This window comes from Dendronephthya gigantea, unplaced genomic scaffold (assembly GCF_004324835.1).
Source record: "Dendronephthya gigantea isolate DGI-Jeju-01 unplaced genomic scaffold, DenGig_1.0 000006F, whole genome shotgun sequence".
Lineage (NCBI taxonomy): Eukaryota > Metazoa > Cnidaria > Anthozoa > Malacalcyonacea > Nephtheidae > Dendronephthya > Dendronephthya gigantea.
Window position 1 is genome coordinate 1,483,357 of NW_021163016.1, and position 23,825 is coordinate 1,507,181.

General features: G+C 35.9%; 4 protein-coding genes across 4 annotated transcripts; 3 read left to right on the top strand and 1 right to left on the bottom strand.

Moving 5' to 3' along the window:
• Nucleotides 1-99: 99 nt before the first annotated feature.
• Nucleotides 100-3,506, bottom strand: LOC114516896 (AN1-type zinc finger protein 1-like). The gene is made up of 10 exons (XM_028536503.1): nt 3,410-3,506; nt 3,264-3,306; nt 2,464-2,518; nt 2,134-2,264; nt 1,958-2,037; nt 1,856-1,882; nt 1,663-1,754; nt 1,372-1,449; nt 1,096-1,176; nt 100-733 (listed from the first exon to the last, which is right to left on the bottom strand). Exons 1-10 carry the CDS (start codon nt 3,462-3,464, stop codon nt 608-610), a joined length of 768 nt encoding a protein of 255 aa, XP_028392304.1. The 5' UTR covers nt 3,465-3,506; the 3' UTR covers nt 100-607.
• A 5-nt stretch (nt 3,507-3,511) lies between these two features.
• On the top strand, nt 3,512-9,504 carry LOC114516895 (proteasome assembly chaperone 2-like). Its single transcript, XM_028536502.1, has 9 exons — nt 3,512-3,605; nt 4,436-4,607; nt 4,921-4,979; nt 5,610-5,728; nt 5,903-6,003; nt 6,421-6,487; nt 6,749-6,866; nt 7,092-7,125; nt 7,430-9,504. Exons 1-9 carry the CDS (start codon nt 3,546-3,548, stop codon nt 7,495-7,497), a joined length of 798 nt encoding a protein of 265 aa, XP_028392303.1. The 5' UTR covers nt 3,512-3,545; the 3' UTR covers nt 7,498-9,504.
• Nucleotides 9,505-10,411: 907 nt separating this feature from the next.
• Nucleotides 10,412-14,314, top strand: LOC114516588. The gene is made up of 6 exons (XM_028536114.1): nt 10,412-10,535; nt 11,328-11,388; nt 11,779-12,108; nt 12,239-12,610; nt 13,291-13,659; nt 13,878-14,314. Exons 1-6 carry the CDS (start codon nt 10,461-10,463, stop codon nt 14,312-14,314), a joined length of 1,644 nt encoding a protein of 547 aa, XP_028391915.1. The 5' UTR covers nt 10,412-10,460.
• On the top strand, nt 14,224-23,560 carry LOC114516722 (adhesion G-protein coupled receptor D1-like). Its single transcript, XM_028536273.1, has 17 exons — nt 14,224-14,296; nt 15,260-15,316; nt 15,444-15,624; nt 16,831-16,938; nt 17,304-17,364; nt 17,779-17,913; nt 18,210-18,344; nt 18,742-18,845; nt 19,750-19,864; nt 20,201-20,354; nt 20,716-20,782; nt 21,461-21,527; nt 21,804-21,886; nt 22,060-22,186; nt 22,381-22,422; nt 22,851-22,921; nt 23,312-23,560. Exons 7-16 carry the CDS (start codon nt 18,219-18,221, stop codon nt 22,905-22,907), a joined length of 942 nt encoding a protein of 313 aa, XP_028392074.1. The 5' UTR covers nt 14,224-14,296; nt 15,260-15,316; nt 15,444-15,624; nt 16,831-16,938; nt 17,304-17,364; nt 17,779-17,913; nt 18,210-18,218; the 3' UTR covers nt 22,908-22,921; nt 23,312-23,560.
• The last annotated feature ends 265 nt before the right edge of the window (nt 23,561-23,825 follow it).

Consider the following 23,825-nt stretch of genomic DNA (forward strand, 5'->3'; position numbering starts at 1 on the left):
AGTTTTAATACAACTGAATTTGCATGTACAATTTCATAGCTATTTAGATTTGGAATGATATGAATGTTTGTTTGTTTGGATTTGCACCACGTAAATGCGTTATTACAAAGGCACGGCTTTCGGTCTAATATTATACCTCATTCAATATTTGAATATAAAGTTGACGACATTGCATTGAGATTTTTGTGGCTCTGATAATGGTACGTGGGGTTATCGAGCAAAAGTAACTTTTATGAATGAAAGTATTTTTTCCGTGGTGTATTCTCTACAAACAAACATTTCTCTATATGATGTAGTATTTGATAAGTTAATTAACGTGTATTTACAGTTACAGTGTGCCCAATTGAATAGAACATGCGTAGTAGAATTGTGAAAAATCCTTTATATACCAAACGTTGTAGTGTAGAGCTCTTATTTTAAAAATGACAGCTAGATAAATCAATAAAGCGAGCAAACACACAACTCTGGTTATGGTCTCTATCCTTAACTTCAGGGATCCGTATTTCACAGGTCAATCACGTTAACTAGTACAACCATGTCGTTTCAACAAACAACTTGTTCGACAAATGGTGTTTTCTAGTCCTCTCTCGTTACATGGGCAAGCCTCCTAAATGTACCGCAAAATCAACTCGGATCCACTGAACAATGTTTCTGCATTTTCGTTCATCTCTGTTTCCAAAGTATTTCCGAGAATTAATTGTCTTTCGGAAGACTTCTCGAACAGCCTCAGTTTCTACAATTAATTAAGAATTTAAAATGGCGTTCTTGTTGATGAACAGTTAATAATTTCGTGCCTCCCGATTCACGAATGGAAATCCCAACTTTAATCTTAAACCTGATGGCTGCGCTAACACTTAGTAAACTGATCTAAAACTATTGTCGATTCTAAACATGGAATTATTAGCTACCAATAAGTAGTTGAATTCTAGAGGTTTACTAAATTAAAATATATCCGACTAGGTTATTATATTAGCCAAGGTAAACACGTTTAGAGTCGATGTAGCTTTTTTGGGAGAATGGAGTAAAAACGCGCATGTAATCTAAATATGTTCTCCGTTACAGAAAGAGGATATCGGCCTAAGTCATTTTACTTACTTTAGATGTTTGTTGGTTGTTCTCGTTCTTTAATTTATATGTCTTAGCGATTTGATCAATAATTCTTCCAATACTCCATTTCTATTATTATACAATATGATAGTCGAAGTTACGAAAAGTTCCAACAGCTTGCTCAGTTGTTGATGTGGGGGAAAGATAAATGTCTATTGGGGGTCCATATATTATGCCTCATGCACATAAGTTCCTTCGATAAGTGTGCAACGCGCCACGCATGTGTCAAATATAAACGTGTGTTTATAGAATGACCCATTTTACCTTTGAAAAGAACATTGGTTTAGGTTTTTGTTCCATCGACTCTTTTGGTAAAAGAATAGAAAAGAAAACTCGCTCCTCCTGAAAAATATAGAAGAAAATAACTACGAAGTATTAGGATTAATTAGCAATTCATATCTTATACGCTTGTCATCCATAACTAAGGACTCGAAATCATTGATTCAGAATTTAGAGCCCACAAGTAAGGATTCATAATCCATCACTCGGGATTTGCAATACAAAACTTGAGATTGAAAACCCGCAACTAAGGACTCGAAATTCTACTTTGTTTACCTGAGGGGTGGATGCGTCACCAACAGCGTGAAGCTTCATTTTCATCAGAGCAACTTTAGCAGCACGACTGTCAGACCTTGCACCGCCACGGCCTATTAAATTGCACCAAACAGACATTTTATAAACACTGACACCATCTAGAACGTCCTTATATGCGTGCTATAATTTTGTAGACTCTTTTTAAGGTACAAACCAGTTTTTTCTTTTTTCACGATGCGCACTGAAAAAAGGAAAGTAACTTTGGCTTACTTAAAAGCAAACACATTAAACTGCAAATTTACGCGTTGCAGCTTACACTTTGGTGCCATGGCCTCGCTTGCGGATTTTTTTTGTTCTTCGTATTTCGGACAGGAGTGATCTGGTTGGTGTCGATGCCTGAATAAGTGAATTTACACAGGAAGAGTGTTGATAAAGGGGTTTACGATTTAGACTGAATTTGAATGCAAAGTGTTTGAAATTCTGTTGGAATACCTTAGGCAGAATTCACGTCGACAGTGGTCACATAAAACTGGCGTCAAATCTCGGACACTGCAGCCTTCGAAACAGCATTCGACGGTTGATGATTTTTCTCTGGATAGTTCGTGACTGCTTGACTTCGTTTCCTGCATGAGTGAAGAACAATTAAATTTTGAACCGGAGAAGAATGATCATTCGGAGAAGAATGGTAGACTGGTAGTTCATTCTTCTCCTGACGAGTTACTTTTTGTTGGGTAAATTTATCACTTAAGTTGCTTAAATGTACAAAGTAATTTTCTTTCTTTTCTGGGCCGTAATGCGACTTGCGAGCAAAGCCGTTTTTACCTGTGCTTCTCCATTTCCCGGACAGTTATGAGACGTTGTCGATCGATGTTCAAGGCTACAAGATGAAAGTGATCATCAGTTTATGACTGATGGTCTTGAAACAGGGGAAATTTTAAGAGGTACATTATGAGCAAAGAATTGATGTTGATACATCTTTTATAAAGAAACTTCGTTTATTAAGATACTGATTTGACGTGATAATTGGTATAGTTTTAACGTGCGCAAATTAGCTGCGTAATTGCTAATGCACAAACGGGTCACCGCGTATTTATCAGATTAGTTGGATCAGTTCTGCAATCAACAATTAAACGGTCATGGAGTTTTGTAGGCAATTATCCCAGTTGGTGCAAAAATTAGTTTGCGTCTTGCTGAATGTAGGTAGGGCGAAAGTTCTCAAACATCTCAAATTTTTTTTAACAACTGGTCGCTCTAGTTTGCAGTAACATGAAGTAATATGCAAAATGTCACATTGATGCCGTTTGTTTTTGGAAAAACGTTTTTAATATTTTCAAATATGCGAGCTCCTCGACTTATTGTTTCCAAAAAGACCCATTTTGGAAGTTATTACAAAGCCCTCCTGAAACTTGTATTTGTTTATTGTTTTGTGTGTATTGTGTGTGGTGTCTCCACTCATGCAATGACTCCATTTTATAATACTACACTATAAAAACATGGCGGGTCAAAATGAAGGTATTCGTGAGACACATGAGAGATTTTGTACGGTATATTATCGGTTGTATACAAAAGAATTTCAACGGTCGCCGATCGTGATAAGTGGTTATGTACAATCAATTTCCTACCAAAATATGGCTGAACAGTCGTTGCAGGTAAATGGCAAAAAATCTACAAAAATAACGAGTGTTTGATCATTTTAAGGCCGTCTTGGTAAATAATTTGAAAAAGCAAAAAAATCCTACGACAAAATTTCTCAAAGATGTTAAATTACCGAGCTGTTTGCATGAAGAAACTGAGCATTGTTTTCCGACTTCGATTTCCGCCATATTGGTTTCAAAGTTCGCGGGCTCGTGATGTTATTTTCGGAGGGGGGGGGGTTGAATGTGAATAATTGAGAGACTTGAATTATGTTTGTTCCGTGTGTGAGTGAAGAAGAGCTGATTTTCGAGGGATATTCTTTAATTTTGGTAAGTTTGCGAAGTTTACAGCTTAGAACTACTTCGTGAACATTTATGATGAAGCACAAATTTGGTCAAGCAATGTAAACAAAGTGACAATTATCACAAAGTTATTCCAGAGTTTCATGATCAGGCACCCACGTGTAATGTTAATCCCCCCCCCCGTCGAGGGCCTCGGGTCTTTAGAGGTTTAGCCATGACTACCCAGTTTTCTTAGGTTTACAAAATAAGAGAAAATATGAAAAAAATGCAAGTCCCATCATAATCATGATGGAGCAACCCTTACCCATCCTGTTTTTATCCATACTGTATAATAAGCACTGAACATAATATATGCACCTTGGCCCTTACCTGTACATACCTTCCCTTGAATCTCTTCCCTTCTCCCGCACCTCCCAAGGGAGGTTTGAAAACATTTCTCGAGGTATCCAATATTAATTGGTGATAGTTGATTAAGGTCTTGCAGTAATTTTGTAGGGTATAGATTTGTATATAGATTTTTTTGTATACATTTTGCACACCAATATCTGTAAGAAGCCATTATTGCTACAGACATATATAAGTGTTGTAAATTACCAGTCTAGCTGGTACTGTGGTACATTATATATTTTAATTATGAATAAGATAAGTGTGTAATGACCTTTAGTTGTTCTTTGCTTTTGATAAGATACATGAGAAGATATTTCTTAAACATATAAAACTTTGAATTTCAATTCAGCAAATTCAAGTGCAAAATTCAAGGTCATGCTGCACAGATCAATCTAACATAATTACTAAACTTATGCATTATATGCTGTTTGTGATATGCAACTTTATTTATGAATAACAATATCTTCTAGCCAGCAATTTCCATTGGCAATGTTGGACAACTTGCAGTCGATCTGCTGATATACAATGTTGAGTTAAAAAAAGTTGGTTATCTCTATGACAGCAGCATATTGCCAGTTGCTGGTAATAATCCATTTGCATCACCTAAAATCCAAGAGGGAAACCTGGTAACAAGTGCTGAAGGTATAATTGATTGTGATATCATTGGCATGATTTATGCTGTGGATAAGGAAGAGAAATTCCTAAGCCTGGTTCATATTTTTTCCCTTTTTTTCCTGTGGAAGTCAATCGTTTTTTTTATTTTTATGGCGGCCTTTAAAACGTCAAATTCAAGACTGATTTTTTGAAGAAATTAATTTTTTAGCCTGAAAGTTCAATATATACTCAACCTTATCGATGTTGAATGTTTTTCATATTTTTGATGGCCGATGGGAGAAAGTACATCGTTTATATTCAAGGGAACTTCCTGATGGGTCAATCACTCGATTTTTTTCAGTTTACAAATGCGACGAAAAGAAACTAGTGGTTGTACAATTAAGAGCACCTCTTGCGAAGGTAAATTACATAAAACACAGTATAAGGAAGGAGAACTTCGTTTTGAACTAATCACCAGTATTCGTCCCATTTGTTTACATTTTACCGGCTAAGCCAATCAGATCAGAATACCTAAATTTTTAATGGTTAAATTTTTAAAGTAAAACGATAAATATTGTTCCTTTTGATTGGGTTATTGAGAATGTAAACAAATTTGCCGATTGGTCAAATTTTCCCCTTGTTTATAAAATGCTATTTCTGCACCACATCAGACTGTATGTATGGTTTCTAAGAATAGAAATTGCAAGAAGCTTTCGACTACCAAAGAATAATTGATAATTCCGTGCCAATATTGTGCAGAAAGCTAAGTGTGACATGATTTAGACCCCAAATATGTAAATAGTCAAAAGTCTATAACATCTTTAGTTTGAGTTGACACACTTCAGTCATTTCTATAACCGTTAAAGTGTATATGCAATGAAAATTTCGATTTCGGGTTTTTTGTATTTTCTGAGAATTTGTTCTTTTCCGATTATAAAGATACCAACATTGTCGACAAATTCGGACTAGAAGTAAGAAAAATTTAGGTTTAAAGTTGGGCTATGAAAATAACAACCTTAGCCATATCCTTACTAAAAATAATTCGTATAGGGATGCAGACAAATCTTTTGCGACCATATTGTGGAGTGGATTAAGAAATGTTGCTTAAAACAAACTATTTTGTTAACAAGTTGTATTGCTAGCCAAAGAGTGGACTCACAAATCCAGAGGTAAGTACTGTTCATGTGACATTATGCGACGTAAAGTTAAGTCAAAGTTAAACATGTTTGACGTGCAAATTATGTACAATATTATAAAAATTCTAACACTCTTTCAAACTACTCTTTTCGAGTGTTGTTTTGGCATCGAATAAAACAGAATTGGGTATCATTTTCGTTATATAGCGGTCCCTTCCGATATCTGCTCAACCCTGTCACCCAACATCTGAACGAGACATTCCAACAGGAATTCGGGTGGAGGTCCCTGGAGGAACGAAATGATAACGGTCAGTATATTATTGTGAGGTAAAGATGTTCTCTGATACATGCAAGCTTCTCGTTGAACTGTGGTTGGCTTGGCTTGGCTTGGCTTGGGTGGGGTGGGGTTTGGTTGAGGTTGGGTGGGGTTGGCTTGGCTTGACTTTGCTCGGCTTGGCTTGCCTTGCCTTGCCTTGTACATGTATATATTTTCTGACTGACAGGCGTATACATTCTGCTCAGTGGCGTAGCCAGCCTGACGATTTTGTCCCGCTATGTAAATTTGGAGTTATTATAATTATTCATGCCTTTAGAAATCTATTGTTTTCACAGTCAGTGAACACTAAAATATTAGCATAGCGGGACAAATCGACAGGCTGGCTACGCTACTGATTCTGCTAAATGTGAAGGATGTCGGACAAAAGTTTACTGCTTTTTGATTTCAGTTAAGGGTGGGAGCACTGAATCGTTCCTACCTGGTGGAGGAGTATCGAAACGATTTTATCAAACATGGTAATTGTTTTTATAAAATACCATGTATATAAAGTGTGTTCTGATTAGTCAAAGCCCATGATTTCTAATCACGGGAATAATACCTAAATGAAGAAAAGCTCTTCGTCTGGTCGTTGCAGTAGAATTGATAACCACTCCAGTGATTCTAGTCTGATTTCTACAGATCTATCCTCGACGCTCCATCAAGTCTCATTTATATAATCTCAAAGGTCGAGACAATAATCTTACAAGTCGCTGAACTAGTCGTTTTTCTACATTTAGTTGTAAGGAAAATATACCCTTGGTTACTATGCTCGTGTTCTGTTCTGAAGGAGACAATATCCCTGACGCGATGATTCTTATGTATTTCGTCAATACCTGGTTAAAAATTGTCGAAAAGGTATTCATTGATTTAGATTGTCACAATGTCAATGATATAGGTGAAGGTTTGTGGTTGTATAAACTCGTTACTACATTGCATAGTTAAATCTTAGGTAACGCAAATATAATCGACTCTGATTGGCCAATATGTCAAAGTTATAAAAAGGAGCTAACTATATAGTTAACTTTTCTATAAACCAGCGCCTTGGCCATTTTGTGAATTACACAATTTTCTACTTTTTAGAACGGTAATGTTGATAATTCACTCAGATCTAAAGGTAAGATTATATGCCATAATCTAATTATGAACCTCCTACAGTAATCTGCCCTATTTTAGTAATGTGCCAGTGGGGGGGGGGCAAAATATTATGACTCCTGTTAATTTTTGCCATCTTTTCATGGGTACTTAATACAAGCCGATAGTTGAGATATGTTTGAGATATATATTTGCGCGCTTGCTTAATTGCTTTTGCTTAGACTTTCTAAGCAAAGGTTTCTCGTTATAATTTTAAGGAGTTGATATTTTTTCATGGAACACGTACCTCGTGGATTGTAGATAGTGTTATATTTTCAATTATGTAGTTGAATGGCGACAACCTCCATCATGGGACAACCTGTTTGGAACGTCTAGTTTTTCATCAATATTTTAAAAGGATTGAGAAGAAACTTCTAAATAGACTAGCTAGAAAACCAACAGAGCACGTTTTGACATCAGCCTCTAGCCATGAAACCTTGAATGGATTTCTCTTCAATGATTTCTATTGTTAGAATAGAAATTATTATGATTCATGCTCCACCACGGTCATGAATGACAGTATATTTTTCACTTAGCGAGAGGTCCGTATAGAAGGATTCTGTATGAATTTGTGCTGGGATTGCCTTGCTCTTTAAGTAAAACAATTTCCCCTGAGCAACGGTACGAAGTACCTGTGGTGGGGTGCTTGTCTCCCCGGATATTTACATCCGCAACGCTGCAAAGCTAATTAGCCTTTCTCATAATGACGAATATACCTGCTGCCATTTTGGGGGGTAATTTTTTCTAAAAACCATTAGCGTAAGACGCTGTCTTTAAATTTAGGCCAAATTTGCTAATTCTTGCCAATAGTTAAATTTGTCGCGGCCATCCGGTTTTAAAATTACCCTTGAAATCGCCCATCGTATTGGCTGCTTCTGAGTACAAAGTTTTAAATTGGCATATTAAAGGCATCCAGCTTGCGAAGCTGTGCATACATTGATCGCGAACTTGGCGGAGCTTTGCCGCATGGAGTAGCTAAGTTTGGGTTTTGACATTCGAAGTCAACTATGCGTATGGTTTTCGATCTTTCGTACTTTGGCGCGCTTGGTCTTTTTATCTGTCATTTGGTAAGTGTAATGTTTATGAAACAAATACGACTGGCTCGTTGGTAGTTTCATCATAGTGTGATAATGCATCACTAGGGTTGGGATAACGCATCACTTGTTAAAATACAAGAAAACCGCGCAAAACACGAGGCAAATCCACGCATCTCGAGCGTTCTAACAACATTTCCCGAAAACATTAGAGCTCGACGAACTCGTTTGTATAATGTAAAAAGAACGTTACAAGAGTGGCAATTTCTTTGAACATATCAATGTTGAAATTCTCCTTACATGTAATTGATGGCGTTTGCCTAGCAACAAGCAAACAGCAGTATTTTTGTTTTTTACGTCACATAAGGTGTTCATAAGTTTATAAACCGTTTTTCAGTGTAAGGGCCGACACACCGGACGCGATTTGCCCACGCGACGATTTTTAAGAATATTTCAGTTTTTAAAATATGCTAATTTTGACAGTGTTGTGATATTCTTGCTATGGACTGAAGTGTGGTACATTTCGACTTTTCAGCAACCCATATCTCTCAAAATGTTCTTTCGAATTTAATTTAGTAGCTTCTGAAATGGAAATTTCGCGTCGCGTAAATCGCGTCCAATGTGTGGGCCTTTAGATATGAAATTATATATGTAAATATCTGTTGTTATCGGGCATCAGTTCAATCGTTTGATATGGATCGATTCTCCTATCTTACACAGTACAGTCCGCACATCTGACGGGATATTCTATCTTTAATAAATCATCCTTTTTTCCACTTTGAATTTACGGATGTTCCAAGTCTTATAAAGTTATTTTCAAGGTTTCTTAATAATGCACATATTAGCTTGACTGACGCCATTTTGTCGCCAATTTCTTTGACATTTTCATTAATTCCCAAAACAATATCACGTCTCTTCAGCTCAGTGCAAACTCGCTTTGGGAGAATTTGATTAACACAATTATTTTATAGCTAAAAAGTTTATACTTGTAATTGGATAAACAAATTTTTATTATTTAGTAAAAAAGGTCGATGTGTATTTTGCATGGGCAAAGATGGGCCATATAATAATCGATGATTGTCTGTATATTAATAGTTCGCTTGACTCCGATTGTGAGGTAATTTAGATGCATTTCTCATGCAATAAGGTTTTCACTGATAATGCAATAAAATTTTTGGTCTCCCTGTGAGGGACGCCTATGAAAAGGTACTTGCATATCATTTTACGACATTCAATGTCAAGTTAACACGACTTTGTTTGATAATATTGCATGCGTTAAGCGTCATTCTTGAAAAATGTATTTATAATATAACATTTATAGTACGCGCGTGCTGATTGGTTGTGAAGCGGGTTTCTGCAACTGTATAGAAACACGGGAATTTTCCCGCCGAACTTGACAAGCGAAACAATGTAATGAGAATTTGTAATTGAATCGAATTATAATATTTTTACAAAATCTTTTCACTGTGTTATATTATGAAAGAAAAAGAGAACATTTTTCCCTGTGTTTCTATAGTTATAGAAGTTTACATGGGAGTTTGGGAGAACTCGAAATGACGTGGAAAGACTCGCCTTACGGGATCGTTTTCCTACTGTTTATTTCACGTTCTCCCAAACTCCCACGCATGTTTCTATAACTGTATAGAAACACGGAAAATGTTTTCTATTTCTTAATATAATATACTTTTCGCTTGATGCAAATGGTAACAATGTTGATAATTTGTTATCACAAAGTGCTCGAAGTTTTAAAGAGAAAAAAACGTCATATAGCGACCTTCGCACGAAATCATCATTCAGAAATTGTCAGCATGAAAACACATTTTAGCCTCACATTCGTGAGTAAGACGTGGACATTAATAAGTTAGCCTTAATCTTATTAGTTACCGGCGGGTAATTTCGATAAACATCAATATATTTTGCATTTTAAGAGCTTATAGATGCATGTATTGTGTTGTACAACTCTATCTTACAGTCGCGGATATAGAAGCGTTCCCGAAAATATCAAGTAATTCGTAAGCTCAAACTGACATTTAAACATTTCGTTGATTGTATTTTACAAAATATACTTATCAATCGATATCACGCTTGCTTGACATTGCACATTTGTAAAAACTTTGAATGTAATTGCCCATCTGGTTTTTAAATTAGACATGCAAATACGCTTCCTATTGCTTTTGCACACGTAAATGAGAACGGGTATTTGTAAAGCTGTATTCATAAAGATCACAGCCGAATAATACATTTGATTTCAACTATATACATACAATAACGTTGGGACTCAGCTATGGACCTTTATCGCGAGTACTGTGGATTGAATTACTTTTTTGGATTGCTTAGTGTCTTGTCCCATAGTTATTTGGTAAGTGTCATTCTGTGTTAGATTTAGCGCGGAGTAAATGTGTAATAATCATAAGAGTTGCAGTTTAAATGTGTGTACACAGGGTAATATATCGAATTATGCAGGATCTTTCTAATTGAAATAAAAATCTCAAAAAATACTGGACTTTATGGAGAGATTTTCTCTTAGTTATGAAATTGTAGTTAAGGGAAATAAGTTTCAGATAATTGTTCATGGGCATGTCCATGTTTCTAGGAATATGGTTGGAATTTTGTATTCGTGAATTCTAGGTTTCAACGGATATTAAAATGAAATGGTTTAGTCACTTAGGGGCTGTTCATATGAGCCCCGGTTATCCCGAGATTTAACTAAGGATGAGATGATTTTGAGGTATTAAAATTAGTCTTCCTGAAACCAAACAAACACATGCTATTGTTAGGATGACTACACAACTACCAGGATCATGTTATTCACTCATTTCAATACCTCAAAGTCATTTTTCGCTTCGTTAAATTTTCCGGGTAACCGGTCTCATGTGAAAAGTCCCTTAGTTTCTTCAAACAATTAAAGCGAAAGTTTTGAAACTTATGATTTCTTTTGAAAATTCCTACTGTGATCAATCCGAAAAAAAATGAAACACATGTCTCGAAGATTTTTCATTTGTCACTTTCCGAGACAAGATCTTGAGAGTTTTCAATTCCAAGCTCAAACGCAAGTGAAACCGAGTAAAAAAAGTCCCACCAAACTGAATGAATACCACACGTTTAGCATTACTCGACTGCGTAGGGTCACCGTGTTTTAATATTTCCACAGATCGGATGCAATGCCAATGGAGTTCTGGCGGAAGGGCAATCTGGGTCAGGAACGAATAAAGGTAAGATAAGGCTATAGTGACCGCGCTATGACGCTAATATTAGAATGCTCCCTTTAGATTAATTTCAAAACTAGTCAAATTTATCAGTACAGCTGGAAAGAGCGCTTAGCTTCCTAAATTTAAAAAGATTGGAAATTTTGGTTGCGAAATATGGCCGTGATATCGCCGTGAATAGTTTCCCCTTGTTGCTCACTTACATTTAAAGGTAAAACATTGAAAATGAAGCACTTTTTCCAGTGCAAATATCGTCATAGAAACGTTATTACAAGATTGAGATATCCCACTCAATGAGTTAGGGTGTAGGCACGGTGGTGTAGGTGAGCGTTTACAGGAGGAGGAGTTGCTAATTCTTCTCTTTCGTTTTCCAATTTGTGATTCATTTTTTTACAGAAAAGGTGGAATATGGGATAAATTATACATACAGCGACTTAAAACTTAGTTGGGAGAAGGCCAATGCCACATGCTCGATGCATAATGCAAGTTTGCTGGATTTTGCAGACGAAGAGGATATGCTTTATCTCACAAATTTTACAGGCAAGCTTTGGATCGGCCTTAAAAAGACCGCCTCGGAATTAATTCCGGCAAATAATACGGACGAGTATTTAGAGCGCGAGGTGTGGCCTTGGTGTTATTTTGGCGACCACGATGCCAAAGGTATCAGGAAGCGTGGTAACTGCGACAGGTTTCTTCCATCCATATGTGTAAAACGAAAATATGAAGGTGAGATTAACTCCGTAAAACTCTTCGAAAAGTTGCTAAACTTAAAGATTCTGACTTCTTTGAAAAAACGCTTTATAAATATAAATAGCCTGTAAATCCTGCATGTAAAAACTCCAAATTCTCTCATTAGAGAGTTGTGACGAGGGCTGGGAGATGAATGATGAATATTGCCATCTTAATGTTTATTCCCTAATGACCTGGTTTGCGGCATTCTCTCACTGTCTGGCAAAACAGAGTGAAATGTATGTGGAGAGCGTACACGGGAATTCTAGTGGCGCAACGATGACTAAGAAACAATATTGGATTGGTGTAGCAGAAAGACGGCTGCCAAAGCCCATCCTGGGTTGGCAATGGGCAAACGATGAGCCGCTACAATGGGGCAAAGAAAAGATCGTGGTATTAAACTATGGGTGTCCGGGATGTGGCTTCGTGCGAAATCGAACTCTCCATTTAAACCGATGTTTCAACTACTTATTTATTTGCGATGGAGACTCGCCATCAGGTATACATTTCAGGGAGTAAACCTTTCGCGACGGCACGCCAGATAGCTTAAAAATCGGTTCCACTATCCCACTGCGTATAAGTGAAATTTAAAGGTTTGCGAAGTACTGCAAAATCGAATAGTATAGTACATTTTACTTTATTTATCTGCGTTTCGGATGATTTTTAGTCGTCATTAAAGCTGCTTTCTTCTACTTACGCGTTTTCCACTTATGCACGTAAAACTTGATTTTAAATGCTTCCAATTTTTTATTATCTAATACATGGGTCAACAAATGCATACTAAAATATGGGGAAACTAAGTTCTTTCGATTTATTCACCTGGCTTTTTTAAATATGACACGAGGGCTGCTTTCCACTGTCGCGTTTTTTGCACGAACGTACACGCACGTATAAAAGCTTAAAACAGCCCTTAGGAAATAGAATAAAGTTTATCGAAGAATACTGCCTAGAATACACGCTGTATATGCAAATTAGTTATATATATATATATATATTTGCATAGCTATTAATCATATCTTTCGAATCTTATTCATTACACTTCATTTCACCGGTCAATTTTTTACCAAATTTAAGTTATATTTACAACACTCGCGGCCGTGTTTTATTGAATATGCAATCAATGCAACACGGCCGCTCGTGTTGTAAAAATTAGCTACTTAAAAGTGTTAAAAAATTTAGTGTATCAAGACAAACAAAGTAAATTGTCTACATGGGAAGACGCTGTGTTAAAATGTAAAAGAAAGTATGGCAACAACAGCTCGTTATTTCCATCAACCCTTCAATTTCGGGAAACGTTGGATAAACTATATGATAACGGTTCCATTAAATTCAACGAAAACTACCTGATCGGGCTAAAAAAGATAAATTCCAGTGAGAAAAGTTGCATCACTACGGTCATTAGTACACAGACAAATATGACGGAGTTTCGCGTGAGAGAATGTTCTAGTTTTCCTTGCTCAGCACCCGAAATATCACGAATCCGGCAAGGAGACTGTGACTCTCGCCACCATCCAGTTTGCGTGAAAGATGCCAAGAATGAAAGTAACGGTAATTGAATGATCTGTATGCTGTATTTAGTCTGCTTGTTGATTTCTCGAAGCAATTTCATATGATTAAAATAACCGCTAGGAAGATACAGCCAAAATTGACTAACTTATATAATACTCAATTAATTTTTTTTTCATGCATTCTCGATTAGTTTGTGATGCGTTCAAATTGTGTACTGAGAAGGTTGCATTACTAAGGATATCCCAAAAAAATTGCAGATTCACAGTCCTGTGGGCCGTCGTGGGAAGTAAGAATCACGGAGACGGGGAAAAAATGTGTTCGAGTGTTCACAAAGGTCCACATGCGATGGCTTACAGCTTATATGTTCTGCCTAGGGCAGGGTGGTGAACTTTTACCGTCGAACATGGTCCACCTCTTTAATTATTATAACAGGACGGGCTTGTCTGGGAGATGCTGGGTGAACGATTATAAATCCTTCTTACCCCAGGATCCGCTCGAAGGCTGGAAGTGGCCTAATGGCAGTCTATTGAATGTTTCCTATAACTGGGGGCTAGCCGCAAGACTACAAGACATTAAAAAAGAAAGAAGGACTGGGTGCGCTTATGTACGTCCAGAACATCGCATTTGGGAGCAATCTCAATGTTCAGCTTCTCGCCCTTTTATCTGTAAGAAAAAGGTTAGTATTGCCTTTTGAATTTGGACAGCATAGTTTAGTTACACTTTTCCACGCGGCCATAATACAAAAGTATACAAAATTTGCGAATTTCTCTTCGCTGTATCTTTGGTATACTTTATAATATTTCGCAGCCAAACTTGGAAAGTTTAGTTTGCCCTTTTCGGAAGTTTCCTTTTTGGTCGCCTAAAGCAAAAGTTGGCTATTATGCAAGTGTGGACCATTAGTTGTTCTCAATTTTAAAGGAAAATTTCGAGAGTAAATTACTCATATCCAACCTCAGTGAAAACAAAAGAAAACAGACAGACGAACAGACGAGGAGAAGGAAGTAAATAACAGACAAAAGTGCGAACTGCTTCGATCTTTTTCGTGCTACACACGTACGCTTTATATATAAATGATATTATATTGATATTTAGGCACTCAAGTATAGTCCCAATCTCGTGTTTACAGTTTTTTACAGGGCCCTCGACATCACCGGGTAAGGAATCTGCTCATCAAGAAGAAGTGGGAAGTACTATGCTTATTGGATTCCTACAACTTCCATCTTTGAATTTGGACAGCATAGTTTATAGTTACGCTCTTCCGCGATGCCATAGTACAAAAGTATACAAACTTCGTTTAATTGGCTGTATCTTTGGTACTTTATAATATTTCGCAGCCAAACTTGGAAATTTTACTAAGTTTAGTTTCCCTTTTCGGAATTTCGATTTTGGTCGCCTCGATCAAAACTTGGTCTATAATGCAAGTGAACCATTGACTGTTCTCAATTGTAAAGGAAATGTGTAAAATTTCGAGAGTAAATTATTCACATCCAACCTCAGTGAAAACAAAAGAAAACCGACAGACGAACAGACGAGGAGAAAGAAGCAATTTGATCTTTCTCGAGTTACATGCTTTATTATTATATAAATGATGTTATATTAATATTTAGACACTCAAGTAGTCCCAATCTTGTGTTTACAGTTTTCAACAGAGCCTTCGACATCACCGGGTGAGGAATCTGCTCATCAAGAAGAAATGGTAAGTATGCTTATTGCATCCCTTCAACTTCCGTCTTGGAAGTTGAATTCTTTTAAAGCCATATATTGCGAATTGAAATCGAAAATGTTCGAAGCAACGATAAGAAATTGTTTGCATATCGTTTCAGTCAAAACTATTGACATCATTAAGTGAGTCGATTGACTGTCAGCGGGAGAATTGTAAAGAAGAAACAAAGGAAAAGAAACAAAGTGTTGAGGAGTTAATTTCTTCAGCCCAAAGAAAAATTGTTGAAATAGTGAACTCTAGTACCTTTATTTATACGTTTACTATGGTGGAACGCAATATTGGTAAGGCCTCTAACTGATATATTCTTTATTTGAAAGCCCACAAATTTTAATGTAGCCTTTAGTCTGGTTTAGGCACAGGTATCACGCAACAGGCCCGAACACCGTAGGATGTATTATTAAATTTATATTTCTTCATAGGGTGGGAAACTCAAATTTTCAAATTTAAGAACTGTAAACAAACTTACACATGAATATAGTCGCGTACTTAAATTCAAAAATATACACAAAAAACTAAATCTATGTGGGAACTTACTTAAAACATTTGCCAAACATTTTTCGTTTTAAAAGCCATTGCAAATATGACAAATTTTCGAAAATAATAACACTTTTTATTTAATTTTGTGAAAAGTCGTCAGGATCCCATTATCCTGCTCTACGTCATAGCGAATACGCAATATGATTGGCTAGTTGAGGAACACGAGAAAATATTAGTCATATACCGGAATATGGTATACTCGACCTTGGTAAGAGAATTAGTCATGGTCGATTATGCCGGAATATGGGATATTCGACCATGACTAATATTTTTCTTACCAAAGTCGAATATACCATAATTATTATGGTTACTCTACATTAGTATGTAGAGTACCGGAATATGGTATACTCGACCTTGGTAAGAAAATTAGTCATGGTCGATTATGCCGGAATATGGGATATTCGACCATGACTAATATTTTTCTTACCAAAGTCGAATATACCATAATTATTATGGTTACTCTACATTAGTATAAGAAAAAATTAGTCATGATCGAATATACCAGAATATGGAATACTCAACCTTGATAACCTAATGAAACAATATACAAAAAATACATACTACGGCGTGTGGGCCAGTTAGCGGGCTGCCTAGCTGTGGTTTAGGTATATAAAAAAGTAATTACATGCACCCCAAATTAAAATATTTTAAATCTAGTTATTTATTAAGTAAAAATTATCACTTATGCAAAGACGGTATGATCTTTAAGTTCATGACATCTAAGGGCTGTTTAGATGATCTCGCTTAGCCGAAATTTAACGAAGCGAAAAGTGACTTGAAGGTATTGAAGTAAAAACACAAAATAAGGTCAACCCGACAATAGCATGAGATGTTTTAATTTGGCTTGTATGTATGTACCTCTAAATTATCTTACGCTTATAACTCGGCTTATAGCTTCTCGCTATGTTTCTTAAAAATATCATAATTGTTTTTCTTTCTCAATTTTTTAGAATTAGATGTTTTTACGAGTAAATTCATAGATCTACAGTATCAAAGATCGAATGCCACCTCTGTTCCAACTAAATCCATCGCGATGATGTGCCAAAATCGATCATCATGTAAGATTCCTCGTAATCCTTTAGTTGATACGTAATGACCTCACTTCCACGGAGGATTTTCAGCCATCTTGGTTTTGTTAAACTCCATAAGTTACATGCTACATAACAGTTTAGGGATGAAAATTATATGTTTTCTATTTATATATAATCATGAAAGTTACTAGCTATTTTAAACCCGTTTTAGACTACACAGATTTATAAGCACACCTTTCAACTATACTGTTCCAATAAATTCAGTCGGGCTTATATCGTAGAAACATAGGTTTACATCTAAAATTCCAATATTCTCGGTTGATAAAAAACTTTGTAAAAAAATTGTGAACTGCGCTACATTATCCAAACCGTGTTTTTCATTCAACTGACAGGTATTGTCAAAGGAGTGATAATGGAAATAAGTAACATCACGATCAGTTTATCAAAATCGCCGTAAGTATTCAGCCAAAGTATCACGTACGTTGTGCTTATTTATGCATTTCATGTTTTTCAACAAATTACTTGTAGCTACATAAAATCTCATTCCCTTGTGTTTATCAACTTGTTTGGTGCTCGTTTTTATATCGAAAAGAACTTGGTCATAGATTACTGAGATTTGAAAAAAAGAAAGAAGTTTTCTTCCTATATTTCTATCATGAATCTTTGTTTATATAGTAGGCTGTCTAAAAGTGTTTGAATACCCCTTTTTTGTTTTTTTAGAAGGACCTACGTGATCCTCTCCCTCCCACAATGTTTCCATGTCTAAAACAATAAAACATACGAGGAAATTTGATTTGGGAGATGTGATAATCCGTTAATTTTGTTAAATGATTAATTAGTTTCTCTACTGTCGCTTTTCATCTTCAGGAACAACTCTGCAGCGCAACAAGCGGATACAATGTCGGTGGATTACCTCGTTGATGGACAATTGCTCAACAAGTTAGACGAAGGCGAGCAAGTATCGCTAAATTTTGAAGTGGAAAAGTGGTAACAGGAAGTCAGGTATGTACATGTGTCAAGAAAATTGTTTTTGTTTGCAATAATATGGAACTATTTATTGAATCCACTGCTCCTTTTAACAAAGCAAATGTGTTTAGCGGCAGAGCAATATTTCTCAGGCGGTGAGTTCTCCGTCCCATGAACTTGACAAATTTTAGGGAAACTTTCATTTTCTCTCATGATTCTCGATAATCTTTCAAGCTGATCAACTTTTTATTTCATATGTTTATTTACCTTTCAAATATATAAAATATTCATGTTTAAATATCAAGTCGTTTTTAATTTGTCTTCGTCTGTAGGTCAGGTGTATGTTCTTGGATGGACTTCTTTGGAATACGACAGGAATGAAAGTTAATGCCTCGAAGGGCAACGACGTTGTTGAATGTGTAACGAGTCATTTTTCTAGCTTTGCAATGGTTGTTCTTGATTCAGAGGTACTTTGAACTAAAAGTCTAAAGGAATTGCTTCACTATTTCAGAGTAAGAATAACTTTGCTATAAGCGAGCACGAGCGGCCACAAGCGAACACAAGTAAACACAATATTTAATTTATTTATATTTGTTTGGCTTATTTATTCAGTAATTTACCAGCCCTGACCCCATTAAAGGTATTGAATGTATTCTACGTTGTATTCGGCACATGCGAAATATGGCAACATGGACATTGCACATTTCCTCACGTTTACATATAGCATATTGCATTGGAACGTCTATAGTTTGCTATATATTTCACGAAATCTATGCTATGTCTTCCAAATTCTATCAAAATCAGTCTTGAAGTCAAAGCTTTAGTATGTTTGTGACATAACTCATACAATTTTCATACTGTTAGGCAAGTGAAGCTGATAAAGATGCTTTAAAGTTCATCAGTTATATTGGCTCAGGATTGTCGCTGGTTGGTCTGGTTTTGACATGCCTTATCTACATCATTCTACAGTAAGTGTCTGTTTGTACTGCATGGGTCTGGGGGTGTTTAGCACCTTAACTATGCTGTGGTACAGGGTATCCCCAAAAAAACTTAAAAAATCACCCTTATTGAAAAGAAGCTTTTGCTGGAATTTGAATGCATCAGATCAACGCAATATAGTGTGTAAATAGCATATTTATTAGGTTGAAGCATTCAAATCAGTAAAGCGTCTTGATTTCAATTGGGTTTATCATAATGTAAGGCAATCAGATTCGAAATTTCGATAGAGAGGACTTTTTTGGGACACCCTGCAGAGCACAGTCGTTTATTCGATTTAAGTCCTTGTTTACACTATACCGCGTTGCTTCCGGAGTGGGTCAAATTTTGTGGCTATTAAAGGCATTAAAAAATTTGACCGTCAGAGATCGAAATAAATATACCAAGTCTATTACACTAATAAACATTTGCTATCCTAACCATTACCCTTTGAAGGAAAACGAAGATAAGGCGCTGTTTACACTATACTATGACCCATGGTCACGACAAAAAATTAACCATATGTGTTAAGCTAGTTTGACTCCCAAAAGTAAAGTGGTTTTCATATGCAAGATTTCGTACAACAGCGCGAATTATGACGTTGTTGAAAAATAAAGTAATCATATTAACGCTTATAAATGATTTGCTTTTCACGCGAAAGTCAGTGTTCTTTAAACTGAATCGCATTTACACGCATTGGGCAAGAGATCACAATGTAGCGTAAGAAAACATGTATAAAGAAGAAAGACACAAGGTCAAGATTGAACTTTGCATGTCATTTGCCTTTACTCTGTGAAGCTAAAAGCTCTATCAACCGGTGTGCCCGATTAAGGTAGGATTTCAAGAATACTTGCGAATACAAAAGCTGTATTATATTTACTATTGTTTCAATTTTAGCAAAGATTTGCAGATTTTGACGACCAGTCGACACTTGGTACATTTGAACTTGCAGATCGCGCTGGGACTGACCCAGATTGTTTTTCTCGCAGGAGGCAGTGCTACACATGATGAGGTTGGTAATTTTCCATGACATAACAAGGGAGAATTTCGCTTTAGACCAATCATCAAGTTTGTTTGCATTCTCTGTAACCCAACCAGAATGCATGATTTTTTGCTACTTCCGGTGAAAAGATACATTACTTACCACTTAACATGAAGTGTCACAATTTGAGGCATTCTAATTGGCTTAGCCTAAAAAATATAAACAAATGCGCCGATTAGTTTAAAACGAAATTCGTCCATGTTTCCTACCATATCTTCATGGGTAATGCTAAAATATAGAATGGTTTGGTTATATCTGAGATGTCGCGATTGAGAACCATTTGAATTATGAAATGATGTATTTTAGATTGCCTGCAAGGTCGTTGCAATCTTACTGCATTATGTTTCACTGGCATCATTTTGTTGGATCCTTCTTGAGGCGGCCATGTTGTATTTGAAACTCATCTCTGTGTACGGTGGAGAATTCGTTAGAATGAGAAATTTTTATGCTTTTGGTTGGGGTGAGTAAAAATGCGCTTTTTCTTGAAGATGACCTATTGGCTGTATTATGCACTTCGAAACATCAATTTAACACTATAGCTAAATGTTAAACATGCTATAAACTCCGTTCTGCGCAAATCAATATATATCTATAACTATAGGCACAATTTCGGGCGTCGCCAAATAGCAGTTCGGATATTAATAGAAAATTTGTCTTGTTTTGTGATTTTAATCCAATTCGGTGGAAGTACGCGACAAAGAAGCCATTAGATCAAATTAAGAATTTTCTAGGGATTCGTCTAAAATATCAAGTGGACCTATACTATGTTTCCGCTTATGGGACATTAAAATTGAAAGTCTTCTCCGATTTTATAATTGTAGGATTTCCTTTGATTTTCGTTGGTTTTTCTTCTGGTTTGAAGATTAATGCTTATGGTTCTGAGAAATGGTTTGTATTCATAGCTACATGTAGTTATGATGCATTTTCGCGAAGCCCATTATTCCCGCTGCTTTTCTGTGTTGATGATTTTCTCGATTGTTATTTTCTTGCTCGGTTTTTCCTAATGTTTGATGCAGTTTTAATCACTGCATCCAGCCGTATTGGACCAGCTTTCTCGCAATCAGAAAACAGATTTATATTTGCTACGTCTTTGATTCCAAAAACCTATAACTGATCCAGGAATAAATCAGTTTTATCTCGTTCCTTTTAATTACAAGCAAGCATGCATATAAATTATTATTCTAACAAAACATTTATACGAGTCGAAATCAACTATATAAAATTTATACAATCCCCGCCAGTAAAATGTGTGACTTTCAGCATATTTATGTATAATTATACAAACAGTAACAATGTATTATAGTGTTATTTATCATGGGCCAGTTGTATCAAGCCCGTTTAGCTTAAACGGTGGTTAAGTTTAAAATAGGAAGCAAGTCTATCGTTTTATTCAACAAGCTAACTAAATGTTTTAAACCTTCATACAAGTATACTGTTTACAACTACATATTCAGTGCATAATATTCAAGTTGACTCATTCAAGAGAGATGATTTTAGCTAAACGTGCTTGATACAAATTTAATATCCGTTTAAAAATTACTCTTTGATCGTTTCGCAACCTCTCAGGTGCTGGTTGTCTTACAAAGAAGGATTCTTTTGGGTGTTTTTTGCACCAGTAGTCATCGTAACAACGGTAGGAAGCTTTCTATATTTCGAGATAAACATACATACAGATCTTTTGGTAATCTTAATGTTTTCAGCAAAATTCAGCAATTTGTTAATGTAGCTATATATTATAATCATAAATAGACCTTTTCAGCTTGAAAGGAAATTAACCCATTCCGGATCTGAAATATGGTCTGAACTGGTTAAGTTTATTGGCTATTTAATTCATGGTCACAACATCCGATATGGTTGATTTGTATGCAAGCTGAAATGGTCTATTTACAAAACAATTTCATTGTTTCAGGTAACATTGGTCGTCTTGATTGCTGTGGCTCATGTTTTATTTCATGCTGCAAAGGCTCAAAGCAGTAATATGAAATACATTGTGTAAGTATACAATTTTTCATTTCCCTTAAGCCTGGGAAAATGTGCCTTTTAAAAGTTTTCCAATACAAGCCTTTTTCTAAATTTTCGAAATGTTATTTTTCTGAAGCATAGTGCATGTCACGAGTGTTACGGGCTATTTCAAATGTGACCATGCAGTTAAACGTTTATTTCAGTTCTGCCGCGCGAGGCATAATCATTCTTTTCCCAACTCTTGGTCTCTCGTGGGCATTCAGTGTCATCGCTTTCAACCATGAAGCCATGATCTGGAAATACCTATTCGTGATATCGACATCGACACAGGTAAATGAAAATTCAAAATGTGACTTGACGCGTGTTCAACCATATGTCTGACCTAAAAACCCTTTGCGTCCAATGTTATCCGAAATATCTTTTTCAAAATGCGAGGGAACGAACCCCAAGACGTTTGCCTAGCTTTGAATTTTATGCAAGCAAATTTTTAAATGTAATTTAAAGTAATTAAACTTTATTTATAGGGCTTTCTTATCTTTCTCATATACGGGATTTGTAATCGCGAGGTGAGTGCATGAGCTTTCAACCTTTTTCTTTATGTTTCAATGAGCCGATCAGATGGCTGGATTAAATATATAATAAACTATGTATTTTCAAGACGTTCTCTAGTTGTGAACACATAATAATATCACGAGATTCCGTCGATAGTGTCCAACAAACTGTGTTGAACAATTAAAATTAACTTTCAAATATTAAAACACGAATAGAAAAGCATATGGTTGCCAACCATATCACCACAATTTAGACGGTGCCATCTCCAGACGGTTATATTTCAACGGGCTGTTACAAAATACAGTGATGGGCAACAATCACCTATACGCTTACGCTTACATTAATATATAGAACCGCTTAAGAAATATACAGTGTGAATTATATGTTGTCGACCATGCGTTAGGCAATGAATATATTTTTATTCGCATTGATTTGGTTACAGATTCGATCTGCAATCAAGCGGAGGATCGAAGTCAGCCCAACGACTTTAACAACATAGCCCTTCACTTTCAGGTAGTATAAATATATCAGTAATTATTGTGCTAACTTAATTCTTACATTATCCTACTGTCAGTTTATAACACAATTAATGCATACATTTAAAATCTAGGTAAAAAATTATTTGCCGAATTTTAGTGGCGCGTAGCCAGCCTGCGATGCAAATTTCATTTCTTAGAAATTCGTTGTTTTTACAGCAAAGAACACCAAAATATTAGCACTCATAACGTTGAATTTATATTGTATGCATGAGTACTAGTCTATCCATATGGTTGTTTTGAGGAGGCGACTATCATCAAAAATTGCATTGTTCTAAACGGAAAAGTACTTTTAAAACTGTTTTTAAACTCGTAAAAGATTATCTTAAAATGCCCTTCGTATATAATAATTATGTACTATTTTTAGACTGAAACAGTTTTTATGGTGGCTCTGCCAGCTGTTCGTGAATGCGACGAACGTGTATTTGTAATAAACTAAATATTAATAATAATAGAAAAATAAATCGGAAAGCAAAACATGTAGTTTTAGCGTAATTTAATTCACGAAATAGTAATATTAATAACCGCACAAAATTAATTAAATTTCTAAATATTAAATGATTGTATATAATGTAAAGTCCGGACAACTAAAGTATCGAGACTGGATCAAAGATGTCTAACGGCTGTGAATTAAAAACGGTCACTCACACTACCACTCTTGGAGTGTGACATAGAAACTGTGTTATTACTTATTACTGATTAATGACAGTCATGATCCTTTCTTAATTAATGAAAAGGTTTAAGGTAAAACATTGAAAATGAAGTTCTGGGTCACTCGAGTGGAAAAACCGCAGAAAAGTCGCTATGAAGTGATAGAGAGATCTCCCGGCACTCGATGAGTCTGAATGTGCGTAAGCTTTTAGAATACTGGCGTAAGACTT